The 17,711-nt window shown below is 38.2% G+C and overlaps 1 protein-coding gene across 5 annotated transcripts in view; it reads right to left on the bottom strand.

Annotated features, from left to right (window-relative positions):
* Positions 1-462: 462 nt before the first annotated feature.
* abcc9 (ATP-binding cassette, sub-family C (CFTR/MRP), member 9) overlaps positions 463-17,711 on the bottom strand; it is a 99,709-nt gene continuing 82,460 nt past the window's right edge. For 3 of the 5 annotated variants that reach the window (XR_003674200.1, XR_003674201.1, XR_003674202.1), the window contains 8 exons: positions 16,598-16,728; positions 13,416-13,494; positions 9,923-10,031; positions 6,874-6,977; positions 6,661-6,794; positions 5,621-5,683; positions 4,562-4,876; positions 2,628-2,759 (listed from right to left, as the gene is read on the bottom strand). Coding sequence is in view for 2 of the 5 variants with exons in the window: in XM_028448628.1 (XP_028304429.1) it covers positions 2,622-2,759; positions 5,621-5,683; positions 6,661-6,794; positions 6,874-6,977; positions 9,923-10,031; positions 13,416-13,494; positions 16,598-16,728 (758 nt within the window). In the remaining 3 variants the exon portion in view is untranslated. Of the gene's footprint in view, positions 2,760-4,561; positions 4,877-5,620; positions 5,684-6,660; positions 6,795-6,873; positions 6,978-9,922; positions 10,032-13,415; positions 13,495-16,597; positions 16,729-17,711 lie in introns of all 5 variants that reach the window. The other 2 variants (XM_028448628.1, XM_028448629.1) reach the window with 1 other exon arrangement.

Raw genomic sequence — 17,711 nt, 5'->3', positions numbered from 1 at the left:
TTTCATTTTGGTGCCATTTGAGGCTTTGTGATTTTTGTTTCTCTTAAAGTATTTATCATGCGCTTAAAAAATTAATTATTACCTTAGTAAAAATGATTAAAACTTACTAGATGCTGTAAAATACACTTTTCCTGACCTCGGGTCCAAACGTACGTATATAAGAAATAAGCTAAGTTCTCCATTCCCAAACCAACAGCTACTAAAGCCTGAGAGCTGTGCTAACAGCCATTGTAAGACACTTCTTAGTCACATCCATCAGTTTAAACTCTACAGCAGAAAAAACACATTAAAAGTGTCTCATTTTAGGTAAATTCCAAGTGAAATATATCACACAAAGTACTGAGCAGAACATTTACAGGCAAAGCTGACATTTGATATAAAACACGATTTTCTCCCTTATTCATTATTGCATAAAACCAGTGCAAAACAAGTATAAACAGATACAAGTGGTGCATAATCAAAAAGGTTTAACACTTTAATCACAAGGTCTTTAAAGCCTTACAAATCTGATGACATATAAAAAAGATTCAAAAGTTCTCCTTGACATCAAACTAACTAAGATGGAGTTGAAAAACGGCTAAAAAAACTTGAATACTGATCATTTCAGGCCATAAGGGATTCATCTTTAAGAGTGAGAAACATCTGAAGCTTGCATTTACACGACTGATTGGTAAACAGCGTAAACAACAACAGTGGGTAAAGTGGCAAGACTGGTGTTTGCTCTTTATTGCTCAAACAAGTCGGGTCTATTTCAAAGGACCATCAAGCTCATGTCGTTGAAGTGGAACGCAGGAAATTGCATTCTTGATGATATCTTAGGGTTCATTTGCACCAAAAATCCTGGAGTGTAATGTCGGTTTTGATGAATGAGACGGAGTCAAGCTTTAGGGTTGCCGGTCAGATGCAGACACAGGGTTTTTTATGTCAAAGGGTTTTAGATTCTGAGGTCAGTGTATCTGCTGCTGCTCAGTGCTTTCAGAAGCTGTTTTTCCATTACAGATTTTAGCAAAATAAAAGCGATATTTCTAAATGTTGAGAAAGTATAATTGCGCTCTGAATGTGTTTCCATTGAAGACTGTTTTGGACAGGAGCCTCGTAACTCTCGTGAAATCTTATCCCGCGAGACTTCGCTGCAGGAAAATGGATGCTAAAAACCTCCTAATAATGTGGCAGTAATCATTTTTTAAGTATAATGCTAAAATTTTTCGCAGTCTCCTCTTCTGTCCTCAAGTATCATGCCACGTTTCCTCGAAGACTAGTGGTCAACGTGACCAGGTACCTCACGTCATGTAAATCACGTTCTGTGACACGGAAAAAGTGTTTCCATAGTCCTTTTGAAACGTCTGAAATTCCTCGTCACGAAAGCGTAAAAACTTTTTAGCACTATTTGTGTGTTTTTTTCGAAATTTTGGTGTTTCCATTACCAGTTTTTATTGCACAATTTAGATTTTGTGCATTTCCAAGGGTAATGGAAACGCAGCTAGTGTTATGCATGTTGCTGATAGCGGGAGCCATAACAGCCTCCTCAGACCTTGGTGAGTGCTATCAGTGTACGATGGTACCTGACCTGCTTAGTGTTTGCCCAGATTGTCCATTGCGCTTGTGCCGGTGTGAACCAGTGTTAATTGTGTTGACTCATGTTGTTGTTTCGTCAACTAAATTGAAATTAAATCGATATTTTTTTGGATTAATAAAAACTAAACTATAATTTTGTCACATGGGATGGAATACAACAAGAACTCATGATCATGTGTTCTTGTATCTTAGATTTAGTCGACTAAAACTAGATTATAAGTGAAATATGGAAACTTGTGTATTTCTTATTGCTTTAAAGACAGAAGTTGTCTTCGGAAGACAGGAATTTAACCAAAGAATCTGATTTCATTGGGAACACGACTTCAAGTATGAGAATGTTTTATGATATGAGAAAGAGATCAAAGAGTAGACACTTGCTAGGGAGAAAAAAATCAAAGGGCACATATTGAGTGTGAAGTGGCCCAAAGCAGCAGATAGAAGAGAGTGGGAAACAGTCATCGTACATAAGCTCAGGCTTGATCACCCTGTAGCTGGCCTCCTTTGATGAGGGTGTCTAGTGTTTAAATGGCCAAAACATCTCCTGATTCAAAGGAACACTACTGATGATGCGTCCCAAGATTCTTCCCATATCTGAGACACAGCTCCCATGCAACTCTCACATGGTAAACCTCATGTGACGACCATCTTTTGGCACAAAGGATGATTTAACATCACATCCCGTGTTTAATGATTCTGATATAAACTCAATTGCATCCATCCATCCATCCTATGCCTACATACTGCAATGACTTTAGCTATTAAATGCTAAATTTTCTTAAACGTTGGCACTTAGTTTCGCCCTTCCTGATGTGATGTGACTCTACAAATGTACAGTATTGACAATTCACCCAAACCAACATATATGTGCAGGTTAAAAACTCTACAAGGCACCATCATATCAACCGACTGATCCTCTCATGGAGCAGCTTCCACCAAAGAGGGAGGGGCTTCCTGCTGAAGCCACAGGTTTCTCTCCAATCCAATTAATAAAAAAAACCCAACGTAACAAATTAGAGAACCAGGCCGACCAACAGTTCTGGAAGCGTCTACATGTCAGCTTTGACGAAGGAGGCAAACATCCCGTCTTCTTGTTCCAGAAGCGTCGCAGGTTTGTCGTACTCTAAGATTTTTCCTCGTTTCATCACGATGACCAGATCGGCCGTTAGGATGGTGTGGACACGGTGCTGAGAGAGGGAGAGAGGACACACAAAGTCAGGGACACAAAGGGACATCATTGGAATCCAACCAGGTAACATTCCACCTCAGTAATGTGCATTGTGAATGTGGCAAAGCTGCCAACTGCCTTTGGTTTAAAAGATTGTAGGTGAAAAGCTTTGAGGGCATGACGTACAGGGCCATTCATGTAAAAATAACAATAATAACAATAATGTACGGTTTGAGTTACAGAGCTTTAAAAAGAAGCAGCTCTTTAACTGACAGGGTTTTCTAATCAGTTTGGAGCGAATAAAAAAATGAATGCATTGTGAACACAAACCGTGGCTAATGAAGCTGTTCTCCGAACATTCAATCCTAGTCCTAACTATCCCGGAGCCTCCAATTTTCTGTGATCGTAAAAAACAGAATTTACGTTCCGAAATGGAAAAAGCAATCGGACCAGGTTTTTTTTCCCAACATGAGACGGAAATGCTTCTCATGGATGTTTTGGGACAATATGAAGAATTTATGCTCTATTTTTCACCAGAAAAATGGTGACTTAATATCTAGAAAATGTGACAAACGAACCAATATGTCCAATTCCACTTATAATCCTGTTTTAAATCTCTCGCTATGTGTAATAGTTTGAAGGAGACAGCTACATTTTTAAATCTGAGTTAAAGGCACTTTAAGATTTCTTATCATTTTATTCTCATGTGAAGATTATTGTTTAGTTTTTATTAATTGACAAAAATATCAACACATTTTAACATAGTGTATTTTTTTTTGATTAGTCATGGTTACATGATATTTTTAATTTGGAATTAGTTATTCCGCATTAAATTATTCGGAATTAGTGTTCTGCTTCATGTTTACATGGGAATAGTAAATCCCAAATTGAGGTTTACATGGAAAACCGCTTTATTCAATAACGCTTTAAGTCTGGGGGCTGGGAAGGCTCTGATTGGACAGGGGGAGAACATGACGTATCACGTCTATTGGGTAAAACACACAACAAACCTTTTCTTTTTGGCTCCAACATAGAAGACCACATGAGAACTGTTTTGTCTTTTATTTTTAATGTAGTTTTGAAGCAGCAGCTCCACAATAACGCACGGTTTCACTTTGCTCCGCGTAGTAGAAGAAGAGCAGCGGAAAAGGAAAATAAAAGTCCGTACTTTGTTCAATAAAAGCCAGCAGTTAATGCTACAGCTTTTCTACCTGCACTATACAGGACGTGGAGTGAAAAAATTACTTTATAATGATGCTTCATGGTGCTTCATGCCCCGCAGCACAGATGAAGCCGTTCCGTTTGCAGACGTGTGTAATAAGTCTGTGTGAATGTCTGCATTATTCTTCTGTCCATCCACTCTTTTCATTACAACCATGTCTTCTAAGGCTCTTATTAAATAAATAGTGTCGGCTGCTGTCCGGGCCGCCATCTTGAACTATGTCATCGTCAACGCAGAGAACGACCAGAATTAACTTAAAGTGGAATTAAGTGTTTACAAGAAAGAGGAATTATTTAATTCAGAATTAAAAACAGAATAAACCAGCCACCAAATTCAGATTTAAGTTTAATTCAGAATTAAATTAGCAATAGGAATTCTGCTTTAACGAGGAATAAAAGCTACCATGTAAACGGGCCATAGTCACTTAAAAAAATGTAGTCGACAAACATTTTTAGTGAACAAAATGATGAGAACATTCGCCAAGTAGTCGTTCAATCGACCAATCAACAAACTCCATTGACTGTTTATGTTACTAAACTCTTTTCAATGGCGATAGCAGACATGCACTGAATAGCATGCAGGATGTTTGAGGTACCAACCAGGCTGTAAGTGGTTGTAAGGCTTCCTCAGACCTGGACTCAGACTACAGCTCTTAGTCAGTGACAAACAGAAACAGAAGCAGGAAGAGAAAAGTAAAGGAAGAGATACAGAGAGAGAGAGAGAGAGAGAGAGAGAGAGGTCAGAGCTGAGTCAGAGCGGTCCATCCAGGCCCGGTTCTACTTGTGCGTTCTCACTAGCACACTGAACAGACTCTCCTCCTGTGCTAGCAGGTTTGGACCAGAGTCACTTTCCACCAAGATCCCCGAGGAGAAGACCAACACCTGATCGGCTTCCAAGATAGAAGACACACGATGCTGAGGGACGGATGGAAGGACAGAGATGCATGATGGGAAAAGAGAGAGACAGAGAGGGGAAATCATGTGAAAGATGGAAAGAATCAGCGAAGGACAAAAGAAACAAAATCGAGAATATCGCTGAGAATAGAAAAAGGAGGGAAAAGATGCAAAGGAAAGGTTTGAGATGTACAAAGAATTCCAAGGTAAGAGCCTCATGTCTGTGATTAAACCTTCACAGGTTCATTTACAGCAGTGGTTCCCAAACTCATTTTAGTTCAGGGGCCAAATATGAAATAGTTAGATCTCAAGTGGGCCACAGATTTCATACGGGAAAGTGAGTCATTTCAACATTATTGTGCCCGAGTTTGCACTTCCACGTATACATGAAATACAAAATATGTAAAAAATTAACAATATTCTCGCAATAAGAGACAGATATCTGTCACAACAGGATCTTCAGTATAAATTTACTAGATTTTGTGAAACAATTTCTATATAACTAAGGGAAAGATTATGTAGTAATTTGAGGAAAATTTAAGGATTTTGTAAGAATTTTGAGTTTTTTCAACAGTTTAACACTAAAAATGCCTGCAATAATGTGATGTAAGCACCAGAAGTGTTGAGTTTCATTTACACAATGATTCGTGTTTTCTCTGTCATTTTTACCTCCTCCTAAGGGCCAAATTGGATGCTCCAAAAGGCCGCATTTGGCCCCCAGGCCATGAGTTTGACACGTGATTTACAGAAACCAAACCAACTCACTGCGATCGTGACAACCGTCCTGTCAGCGAACGCCGTCATCACAACCTTCTGTAAGATGTTTTCCTGCAAGAAAATAATGAGACAAGTAAGTAAAAATATTTAGAGACACTAAAGCCTGATTTACTAGAGTTTATACACACGCAAACCACAAAATAACTCAAGCAACATATTGGATATTTTTAGCGTATGCAATGCAATGGGATTTACCAAAGCTGGAGCTGATGGCAGTGGCTGTTTATGCAATTGTCAGGCATATGTTCACGTCACAGCTTTACCCACAGATGGCTGCAGTTATTGTTGGAGGCACAACGAAAAGAGACGGTGCGAACGGATATATATATATATATATATATATATATATATATATATATATTATATAATCAAAGCTAATCTGTCCATCTTTTCTTGACTTCATTTTCGTTTTGGTTCAGTTTTATCTGAAAGGGGTTGTGGGATTAAAGAAGCAATTTCAACATACTGTTTCCCTCGTCACCTCCACATATCATTGATATTTATATTTTGTAAAGCACCAACAATAGCAATAGGTGACAGGTTGGATTACCTTGATTTTTTTTTGCCTATTTTTATTTAATTTGGGAAAATTTTATGGAATAATTTGAGGAAAAATGCAGTTTAAAAAAAAAAAAAAGATTACAAATGGAGAAGGAAAACTGTGAGCCCTGCAAATATTCTGATACTTGATTGAATTTTATTATCATTATTTTCATTATACTGTTTCTGGTTTGTTTGTTTTTTTCACACCATTCACCAAATTACTTTCCTTGTATTGTTTTAAACTCTACTTGGCCATAAAAGTATTCTGCTTTTACATTTTAGATTTTCCTGCAGGCCAAATTGAATGCTTTAAAGGGCCGGATTTGGACCCCGTGCCTTGAGTTTGACACATGTGCACTATAACCTCAAATTTAATGGCTTAAAATCTCCCACAGTCGCTGTGTTGAGCGCCATAACACTCATTTGAATACTTTTGGAACTTATTTGAGATCTAAATTAATTGGAAGCATTTGGTGACGACACACCGTTGCCATGTCGATGGACGCAGTGGCTTCATCCATGATGAGGATGCTGCTCTTCCTCACGAACGCTCGGGCCAGACAGAAGAGCTGCCTCTGGCCCACGCTGAAGTTCTCCCCGCCCTCGGTCACCATGCCATCTACACACAGAGTCACACGTAATCAGGGAGTGCCTTGAATTGAGGGGAAGAAAACGATGAGTCGGTGAGCGTTTCCTACCGAGTCCGCCTGGAAGTGTTTTCACCATGTTCTTCAGCTGTGCAATCTCCAGCGCCTCCCACAGGCGATCGTCTGTGCACATCTTCTCTGGATCCAGATTAAACCTGAAACCATGCATAGTTAATCACCTACAGTGTGGCTAAAAAACTATTTGGGTCGCACCGATTGTGCAAGTTAGGAAAAAGTGATCACGTTTGTTTTGACAATCAGATGCACTTCCACTAGGTGACGTAATAATCATATGGCCACGCCTCCTTTCCTCATAAAATTTGAACGCTCTTTTATCATGGCCACCACTTAAACATTTCCGAGGGTTGAGGAATAGAGGATAGGAAAGGAGATAGGAGGGACTATTCGGAAGCAGTCCGAGACAGACTATCCACAATCAGATGCACTTCCATTAGGTAACTAATAATAAAAATAATCTGACGACAGCGCCAAAGGTTAGTGACATCTGCTGTGGTGAATAAACTACAAATTTCCAAAAATGGACTACTAAAAGCACATTTATAACACTTTATGCCTTGAACCATTGATAAAATCTCAAATATCACAAGGTTTAAATGTAAATCAAAGGAAAAGAGGTTGCTAGGCTACGAAGAACTGAAGTGAAACCAAAAGAACGTCACATTAAGAATGGTTGCTCACACTCACAAATCTACATTAGTACAAAATAAGTATGATTTTATTAAATTGTTACATTTATGCAATATATAGTCCTACATAACATTGTAGGCAAACACATGTACAACCACACAAAGTATTCTAAGGTGAGATAAATATGTTGAATAAAACATAATGTGGCTAAAAAATGTCTCCGATCCATTTTTCTTGAAAGACTGAGTGCTCTGTTTTCAGTCATCATGAGTTTCCGTGAACGCTTGGATGAGCGAGTCCCTTTAAATGTTGTTGCCGCAAGGAATTGTGGGTCAGTGTTATGTGGTCTCCTTTCCTAGGCTAATGAAGGTTATAAAGGAAACATTGAGCCTCCTTTCCTTAGCTTTTAGAGAATTGGAACACTCCTTATCATAACACTTCCGGGGGGTTAAGGAAAAGTGGATAGGACTCCAACCTCCACCATGGCAAGACCAGAGAGCTGTCTAAGCACTAGGGACACAATTGCACACCTGTACAAAACTAGGATGAGCCACTCTACAATAGGATGTTGAGTTGAATTCTGACATCACAGTTAGAGGCTGTTACTGCTGGACGTTCACCTCCTCATTTTATCTCCAAACAATCGACACATGCTCACAGCGCACACTGCGTCCCAGCCAATGGAAACAACACACAAGTGCTTTGTGTGTGTGTGATCCGAGCTTTTTTCCTGAGAGCTGCTCGTTTTGTGACGTGCGAGGACAAACTTTGGTCCTGAGCTCCCACTGTGAGTGTAGCTGCTCACGCTGCAGCTGGACCTGGAGTCATCACCAGTGATGCACACGGAATGAAGAGAACCTGCTGTTTTTATGACAGATGTTTGTTCAGATGTGACTTCACATGATTTAATTGTTGGATTATGAACCACTGTGTTGACGCTGAGCTCTCACACAGTGCTGAGTCAGCAGAGAGGAGGAAGATCAATCAGACAAAGTGACACCTGACCCTGCTACGCCAAACGTCTGACGTCCTCGTCTTTCCAGCTGGAGCTCCAGGACTATAAACAAACCCAATCCTCAGGAACCAATACCAACTTGAGCCTTTTGTGAAAAGGTTAGGGTCTAAACGTTATATATATGAAAATATATAAAAATGTATGAAATACAACTTTCACCTTCATGAGGGCCAAAAACTGGCCCTCATTTATCAAGCTAGCGTGAAAACGGATGCAAATTCGAGTGCACAACATATTTGACAAATCCCAGCGTACAAATGATCGGGTGTTGATAAATTCGATCGTCATTAACATGTTACGCCCTCCTGTTTCGGAGGCCCCGCCCACTGAAGTCAAACAAAAAAATAAACTTCTTCATCTGACGTGGCGCAAAACAAATATGTGCTTTTTGTGAAAACAGGAATTAAAGAAGCTCATTTAAACGCTCTGTGGAAGAGAATCAGCTACCGAGCAGGTGACGTCTGCCCCCCTGTGTGCGCGGTGAGATCCTGGAGAGATGCACGAATAGGACATTTATATCAGCCTCAGTTGTCCACACGCCAAGGCAATAAATAACACATTTAAAAAAGCCTTAGAAATGACTAAATGTTGTCCCTTGTCTGTGTTTATTATGCCTTCAATTTCACCTTTAATTAATCAGATTACTGATTTAATACTGAGGCTGAACAATTTTTCGATTTAATATGCAATTATTTTTTCAAGGGCCTCTTGTCATGTGTTTTTCATTGAACACAAGCAATAAATCAATATGTTTCATAATAAACAATTTCAGATTTATTTAAACTTTAAATAAATAATAAAATATACATTTTAAAGCACAGATTACAGCAATAAAGCAAAAGGCTTTACCTCTTCAACATATCTAACTAACTTCACGTTTCATGAAACATGTAAACAGGTGGACTGCACTACTTAAACACTGTCTCAACTTAACAGGACAGTACAAGACAGGACAAGAAAAAAATCTTTAAAAAATTGCAGCCTTTGCGATTAGAAAATCGCATTTCATGATATTGCGATAATATCGCAAATGCAACGCTTTGTAAAACTTTGTGTGTGTGTGTGTGTGTGCATACTGGGTTAACCTATGCACTCCAGTAGCAGAGTTTACCAGTGGGGTTATACTGTATTTTGTAAAAGGAAAACCAAAAATAAAATGGTATCATTAATAACATGGGCTTTTATAAAATTCAATATATTTAATATATATTTAATTTGTTTAGTTTTGATCTGTTTTGACCAAACACTCAGATTTACGTACGAGGTCAGACCAGACGTGAGATCTGATCGTAGCATACACTTACGTCACAATTCATAAATACTGAAGCTGGGGTGAATATAGCCTTACGCACATCATACGCTCAGATCTAAACGTATGAATGGTTGATAAATGAGGGTCAGTGTGTGTGTGTGTGTGTGTGTGTGTGTGTGTGTTACCTAATGGATCCGCTGAACAGAACAGGATCCTGGAGGATGATGGAGAGCCGCGAGCGAAGCATTGGCAAAGGAAGCTTACAGATATCGATCCCGTCAATGACGATCTTTCCTGAAACATACGATCACCATTTTTCCAACAACCACATCACGATGAACACACATCCCTAATTAATACGCGTGTTTAAATGCACAAATGACACCCTCCTGCTTTTAAACATACAACAATTGCATATTTGGATTCAAACTTCATGTGCTTTTTAACCATGAAACTGCCTCCAGGGGCTTAGTTTGCACTTTTCTTTGTTCTCTCTCTGTTGTTACAGTTTTTTGATCTGATCGTTTTATAAGGACACACCGACATTAGCTCTTAACATTAAATGTTTATGTCTGTGTGAATGGAAAAAGTGAGGAGTATCATCTCTGTCTGTGAGTCACTGACCGACCACTGAACAATGAGGATAGGACTGGCCTTTGAAATGCCAAGAAAACATTTTTTAAAGGTTGATTTAAGTTTACCTTCAGGACGCTGTCTTAATAACATGATTGGCCGCCTGAACATGGGGCGTGTCTTTTGTCATGGCCTCATTTCAACCCCCAATTACAAGTGACTGAAAAAACACAGACATATACTGTCTATATATGTATGTATGTATATATATATATATATATATATATAGAAATATTAATATAATATGCTTTCTAATTTTAACGCTCTGTGACTTACATAAAAATGTTACATTTATATTCTAATTTAATTGCAATACAATTAAATATATTTCATTATCATAGTTAATAATACATATATATATATACAAATGTATAATGTATATGTTCTATACATTCAAAAAATGTATACATTTATTTTTTTATAGTAAAATTAAATATATTTGATTATAATATTGTTCATAATTCTTGTAAATATAAATAATTTACTATTTAATTCAATTATAATATAGTTCAATGTATATATTATTCTAATATTTTTTACGAGACAACACATTGCTTCACTTGTAGTGAAAGGAGACGGACTCACAGTGTGTGTGTGTGTGTGTGTGTGTGAGTGTGTGTGTGTGTGTGTGTGTGTGTGTGTGTGTGGAAGCTGAAAAGGTTTTACGACTTTAAAAAGGAACACTGAGCGTTTGGAGTTAAAATAGTGGAATAAACACAGCGGTCTTTGTCAGATTGTTGGCTCTATCTGAGCAGGGTTACTGTAAATATTTCTGTCTCTTGAAAGCTGTCGTCAGTCAGGGGGAGGATTTCACATTGTAGAGACATTCACTCCCCGTTTTCCAAAAGGACAAAGGAAATTCTGCTAAGTTTAGACGGAAAACCATAAGAGCCGTAAAACACCTGAAGATATCAAGCCCTAACTCTTAAAGTGATACCAACCCATCAAATGAATGCACTTTAGATGATCGCTCTAAAACTGAATAATAAAACATTGCTAATAATTTATGGAGTCATTTATATCCACTTTTAGCCTCAAACTGTAATTCAATTGTACTTATATTTAATCCTACTCTTTACTCTGGCCTGAGTTTCTCTGCTTGTCGGCCTGCTTTTGTACCTACAGTATGTTTTCTTTTCACGTTCCAGGGAGTCGCAGATGGAAATTAGCTCTGCCAATATTATCAAGGAAAGGCAAATTTATTTCTATAGCGCATTTCATACACAAGGCAACTCAATGTGCTTTACATGATCAAAAAGTGCAACAGAAAACATTCAAAAGCTTAAAATCAATAATGACCAAAAATCTCTCTCTCAATCATAAGCAGTAGAAAAAAAAGTGCCTTTAACTTTGATTTAAAAATGTTCACATGTGATGCTGACTTCAGCTCTGCTGCAGTTTGTTCCACTTCTTTGCAGCATAACAACTAAAAGCAGCATCACCATGTTTACTGTGAGCTCTGGGCTCCACTATCTGACCTGTGTCCATAGATCTGAGAGACCTGCTGGGTTCATACCTGACTAACATGTCACTGATGTATTCTGGACCAAACCCATTCACACATTTATACACCAGCGGGACGAGGTGCCCACATCTTGAGTGCTTGTAAATAAACAAAGGTAAAAGCGAATCAACAATCACAAAGTACAATTATTATTCACTGAATTTACCAATTTTAGAAGTGGTTGGATTATTTTTCTTCTTCTATAGCTGTGACACAGAGTGATTGGATGTTTTTAGCCTTAAACACACACAAAAAAATAGGTAAGTAGGTAGTAACTGTTTTAATGAGCATAAACTGCAACTGGGTTAATGATGTGTCACCTAAATATTATAAACTGCATTTCTTTTACTTAAAAAATAGTTTAAATGCATAAAAACATACCAAATATGTAGTAACTTAGTATATATGCACTCACTTTGCCTTTTAAAAAATAAGATAAAATGTTACCTACTAAATTATTTCTGTAATTTATTCTTTTTTTTCTCAAAGTGTCAAAATATCATGTGGTGCGACTGTCTGACTATACCTGCTGTTTTGAAAAAATCTTTACTCTAAATATTTTTAAATGTATTTTATCACCTACTTTAGTAATTTTATAATCCTGTATAACATTTCAAAGGTTTTTTTTTTGTCCTGGCAGAAGAAGAGAGTTTAAATAACACGTGCACCCCTCAAGTCCCTTTTGTGTGCAACAATTATTATGACGGTATCAATTAAAACAGTAAATAACAACAGAAAAGTGCCCTAAGCTGGTTAAAACACAGCGTAGGGGATCAACATTATACTGTAGGGGGCCCCTACGCTTAAAGGCGCTGGTGAGAACCCTGTTATTGCATTTGCAGCTTCTACAATCACCTCTCATTCCTTCTGTTAAAGCTTCCATATACACAATCTTTCAGCTCAGCTTTCTTAGTCATTTGTGTTGAGTATCTTTTTAAATGTTACAGCAGCTGAAAAAACCAGGAAACCTTTAGTAACGTGGGATGTTTGATAGGTTGTTCAGTCAGTGTCCAACTTCCTGTTCTTGTACGGAACGTGTGCTGGGTTTAGACCGTTGTGAGACAGGTTAGTTTTAACCTACTTATAAGGTGTTGTTGCAATAGTAGAGCAGTACATCTGTTCATGTGTCGCTGCGTGTGATTGTTTCATAGATTATATGCATTAAAACTGTCAAAACAGCTGAAGTTGAAGACATATTTCTTTATCTCGTGAGTCAATCGGAGGAAACCGAGAGGAAAAAAAGTGCACTCGAGCCTTTTTGGAGCTGCAGGACTTTGGGTCAAGTGCTACTAGGAATGACATCCCAGAGGGAAACCCTTCAGTCATGTTTCCACACAGTGGAAAAATCATCTTTAATGAGATGTAAACACGACCAGAGAGAGAGAGAGAGAGAGAGAGAGAGAGAGAGAGAGAGCAGGACAAAGAAAGCAAAGATGAAAGAAGTGGAAAAAGACTCCCTTCTGCCTCTGTGTGCGTGTGTGTATATGTGTGTGTGTGTATGTGTGTGTGTGTATGTGTGTGGTGATGGGACACAGACCAACCTTCAAAAATGTCCACCATGTTGAAAAAAGCCAGGGATAGCGACGACTTCCCACTGCCGGTACGACCGCAGATTCCCACCTAGCAAACGCACAAACACACACACACACACACACACACACGCATGAGTTCACCACTGCTTGACGACGCCGTGTGACATCACACTTTTGTGTGATGACGGAGTGGCACGAGGTTAGAGTTTGGTCACCAAGTGTCAGAGGACGACACGAGGCTGTGAATTCAAGAGGAGAGCCGAGGTTTAAAGGAAACACCAACAGGTTGCCGACGGTTCCACAATGAGGAACTCAAACAATTAGAACTTTATTTGAGTGGTTCTCAACCTTTTCAGCCCAAGACCCCAAAACTATAGGAGCCAGAGACCGGGGACCCCCACTGTACCTGAAGGTGGTTGAAAAGTAGAAGTAATTAGTTTAAACTGGCAAATAATGGGCATGACAAATCATGAATATGGTATAATTGGTAAAAAAAAAGCATGAAATATGGTGAAAAGAGGTTAAAAGTGACAATAAAATGGACCAAAATGTGGAATATTAGGTGGAAAAAGTGGTGGAAAGGGTTTATAAGTGCCAAAAATGTCTTGAAAGTGTAAAACATGTATAGAAAAGGTATTGAATATTGATGGAGAAGTGGTAGAAATCTTAGTATTAGAGTAAAGAAGCAAAAACACATTAAAAGGAGCAAAAACATGGCAAGAAAAAATGATGAAAATAGGTTAAAATATGGCAAGTTTGGTGCAGTTCCAGAAAAAAGGGTAAAAATAAGCAAAAATGGGCTCAAATTGTTCAAAAAAATATTCTTAGTTTTTTTAAGAGATCTGGCGACCCTCTCCCAGTGTCTCAACCCAAAATGGGGTCCTGACGCCAAGGTTGAGAACCCTTGCTCTATTTTATTTATTCAAGTTATGTAATCTTTTCAATTATTAATATATCCAATGGTAGGGCTCCAAACAGAACTACTTCATGTCTCTAGAACTGTTTGATGCTTTTCTGGACAGATCAATAATAAATAATGTGGCGTACGTTTAGCTCAGGCAGGTATTTCACATCCTCGTCCCATCATTGATGTGTCCAAAGCTCACACTACGAACGATGAAAGCAGGCGTCAGTATGTAATCATTGCGATGTGATGTGAGGCTCTTGGTTCCTGACAACAGCGTGTGAATTACCTGCAGCACGCGTGCAGGGAACATATCGACACGTTTCAGCATGGCTGTGCTGGAAATGTCACACTAACGTACTCAATGAGTATATACTGTCTACTATATACTATAAGTATGATTAGGATGATGAGTGTTCCCACTGAAGTATACTTCCCAAGATGCATTTGGAACCTACAACAAAAACCTGAATCACACTGAGGCTAAATATCTGTTGATTCTCCACCTTTGAAAGTTCTGAAAACATTTTAAGTGAGAAAGTGACCAAGTAAAATATCAACATGTGTTCATTTCATCCATAAAACTCACAGAAACACATTTCATGCCGACATTTCAGAGATTTTCAGAGACCCTCCATTATGCTGCTGATAAAACTTCCTGTTAACTTCAAAACAAGAGCCCTATTTACAGAAGTGATGCTTTTATTTTGAAAAGAGGATGTTTGATTTTTAGCTTGAAGCTGGTCCCAGGACGATTTTACATTCCGTTCGCAATGCATCATGGGGTGGTTGTTGCTGATATCGAATCCATATCCGATATCAATACCTCTTTCACTTCGTATAAATGTTTAGATTAATGAGAAAATAAGCTGTGAGAATGATATTGTTAAATATATTAACAAATTATATGCATAGTCATTATTATATTGGTTACACCAGTGGTCTGCAACCTTTACTCTTAAAGGAGCCATTTTGTCTACTCTCGCCTGGATTAAAGTCCTTCCGGAGCCGGAAAAAAAATATTTTCAATGAAGACAATAGTGTGCGTAAAATTATATACAGTTAACATAATATTGAATAATGCTATGTAAACAAAATAATTTCAAGTTAATGTATTTGAAGGGCTACAAAAATAACTTGAATTTAATAACACATGATCATGTCGGTCAACACATGCTAATTGCTAATTTCTTGCAACATATTAAGCCGTCATGTTGGCAGTTAAACAAATCTTTCCCCACACAAATGAAATCTCTATTTTCTTCCAGAATAGTGTTTTTGTTAGTATAGTTATCTTACCAGGGATTTAAAACGTGTAGTTAGCCACAGGTGCAAGGAAAGGTGATAGGAGGTAAAGTAGGAAGATGGCAGTTATTTCACAATGTGATTTATTTTAAGGTTAACAAATGGTTTAATCATTATTTTATTTGAAGTTAATGTAATTAATTGTCTATACCCTCTGTAAGAAATAACAATTCATAATTTTGATATTTTGTTTTAAACGACAGGGACTAGGGAGCCATTGCAAAAGAGTCAAAGAGCCACATGAGGCTCCAGAGCCGTAGGTTGCAGAACCCTGGGTTACACCAACCACCAAAATAAAAATCTGTTTTGTCTTAATAATTTATTATTGTTACATTGTTATTACTGTTCTATAATATGTGATTGGACATTTGAGGTTATTTTAATGGGTTTTGAAGAAGAATCGTCACAATCTCTTTTACATTTTTTCAAATAAAAGTAACTTTTTTTCTACCTATTTTATTGAAATTATGTTAGGAAGGGTGGGGGCTGAAATTTTCATTCTTCTAATGCGGGTGTAACAGAAACATTTTGAGAGCCGCTTCAGAGAATTACAACTAAATAAATGTATTTTTCTGACAGTAACTGGATTGTTAGATGTATGAAACAGGTTAGACAATCTGTAGCTTGATTAACGCACACATATACCGGTACTGTAATGCGATTGACAATTAAGCTAATAGTGCAGTGTAGCCGTTTTAGCTTGACAGGAATCAGACACTGCATTCCGCTCATGCATACATTTTAGTCCCACGAAGAAGAAGAAGGAGAAGACGCACCATTGGACGAACGCGTAAACCGTTTTCATGCTGCTAAAGCTAAAGGAGCAGGAGATTTTTATTCACTGTTATCATTTTCTTTGTGTCAACTAGAACTATGACAGTACAGCGCCACCTACTGATGCGGAGTCAGATGGAGTTTTCTCTCCTGCGTGGAGATGTGATCCTCCCACTGTTCCCTCCCTCTACCTGTCCCTGTGAATTACCTTCTGCCCTGGTTTGATGCAAGCGTTGACGTGTTTGAGCACAGGTTTGAGCATCGGGTCGTAGCGCACACACAGATCCTGGATCTTGATCTCTCCATCCTGAGGCCAGTTCTCAGGCACCTGAGACACGTCTGCAGTGAGAAAGAAATGAGAATATTCCTCATTCACACACTGTGAGGCCACACAATGGAAAACAGGCCATTGACTGCACTCTGTAAGTGTGTGTGTGTGTGAGGGTCCTGGGTGGTGTAAACAGCAGCGTATGGCACGTGTGGAACAAGTCATAACAAAAAAGATGGAATGTTCCCTCATTAAAGAACAGCTCACACAGTTTCCACCGACGTCCCAAACTGTTTAAACAAGTCATGTGACATGAAAGTTAAGGTACAAATTCATGTTCAGTCAGACAAACGTGTGTTGCTGAGTCCTTATAGAGTTCTAAAGATCACTAGAAAGAGTTTAGTCAGGAACTCCATTAGCACAGGTCTCACGTCTTTTTCAACAACGTACCTTGTTAATGGTATGATTCACAATGCATTTAATTTACTTCCTTTCTAGTTCCTCACAAAGGTGTGGCACTGCTCTCTCTGCTCATATTAAATGTAATTATGAAATAAAGTACTATGTGCTCAGTGTTTACTGGCACTATGCTGGAGTTTCTTATTTAAAAGCTGCTAGAGACAGATAACGTCATGGTGTAGGCCTCATAGATCAATAAATAAAAGATCATTTTCTCAAAAAACAAAACAAAAGACAACATGGTTGCGGTTTTGCGCACTACATTGTGGGATGTGGAGTCCCGTAGTCAGATGCAAAGAAGTGTTTTTACTTTATTCTTACGGTGATTTCTTGTGTTTGCCTCCGAAAACTCTGCCAAAGTGACTCATTTTAACTTCTCTGAGGGTGGAACAATTAAAAAAATAGTCAGGTTTGCATTGTGCTACATAGTACGCATGTTAACGTTCTACTTTCTTTTTATTTGTTTTTGAACAATTATCAAATTAGAAGGAAAAACACAACAAATCAATGTAAAAGGGTCTTTTTCAGTTCGTAGTGTCACTGCTCTTATTCTTGTATAACATCCATTTCTCCCATTTATTCTCCAACGGGGTTC

Source organism: Gouania willdenowi, chromosome 6 (assembly GCF_900634775.1).
Source record: "Gouania willdenowi chromosome 6, fGouWil2.1, whole genome shotgun sequence".
NCBI classification, from domain to species: Eukaryota; Metazoa; Chordata; class Actinopteri; order Blenniiformes; family Gobiesocidae; genus Gouania; species Gouania willdenowi.
The sequence above is the reverse complement of the archived record's forward strand: the minus strand, read 5'-3'. Positions and strand labels throughout refer to the sequence as shown.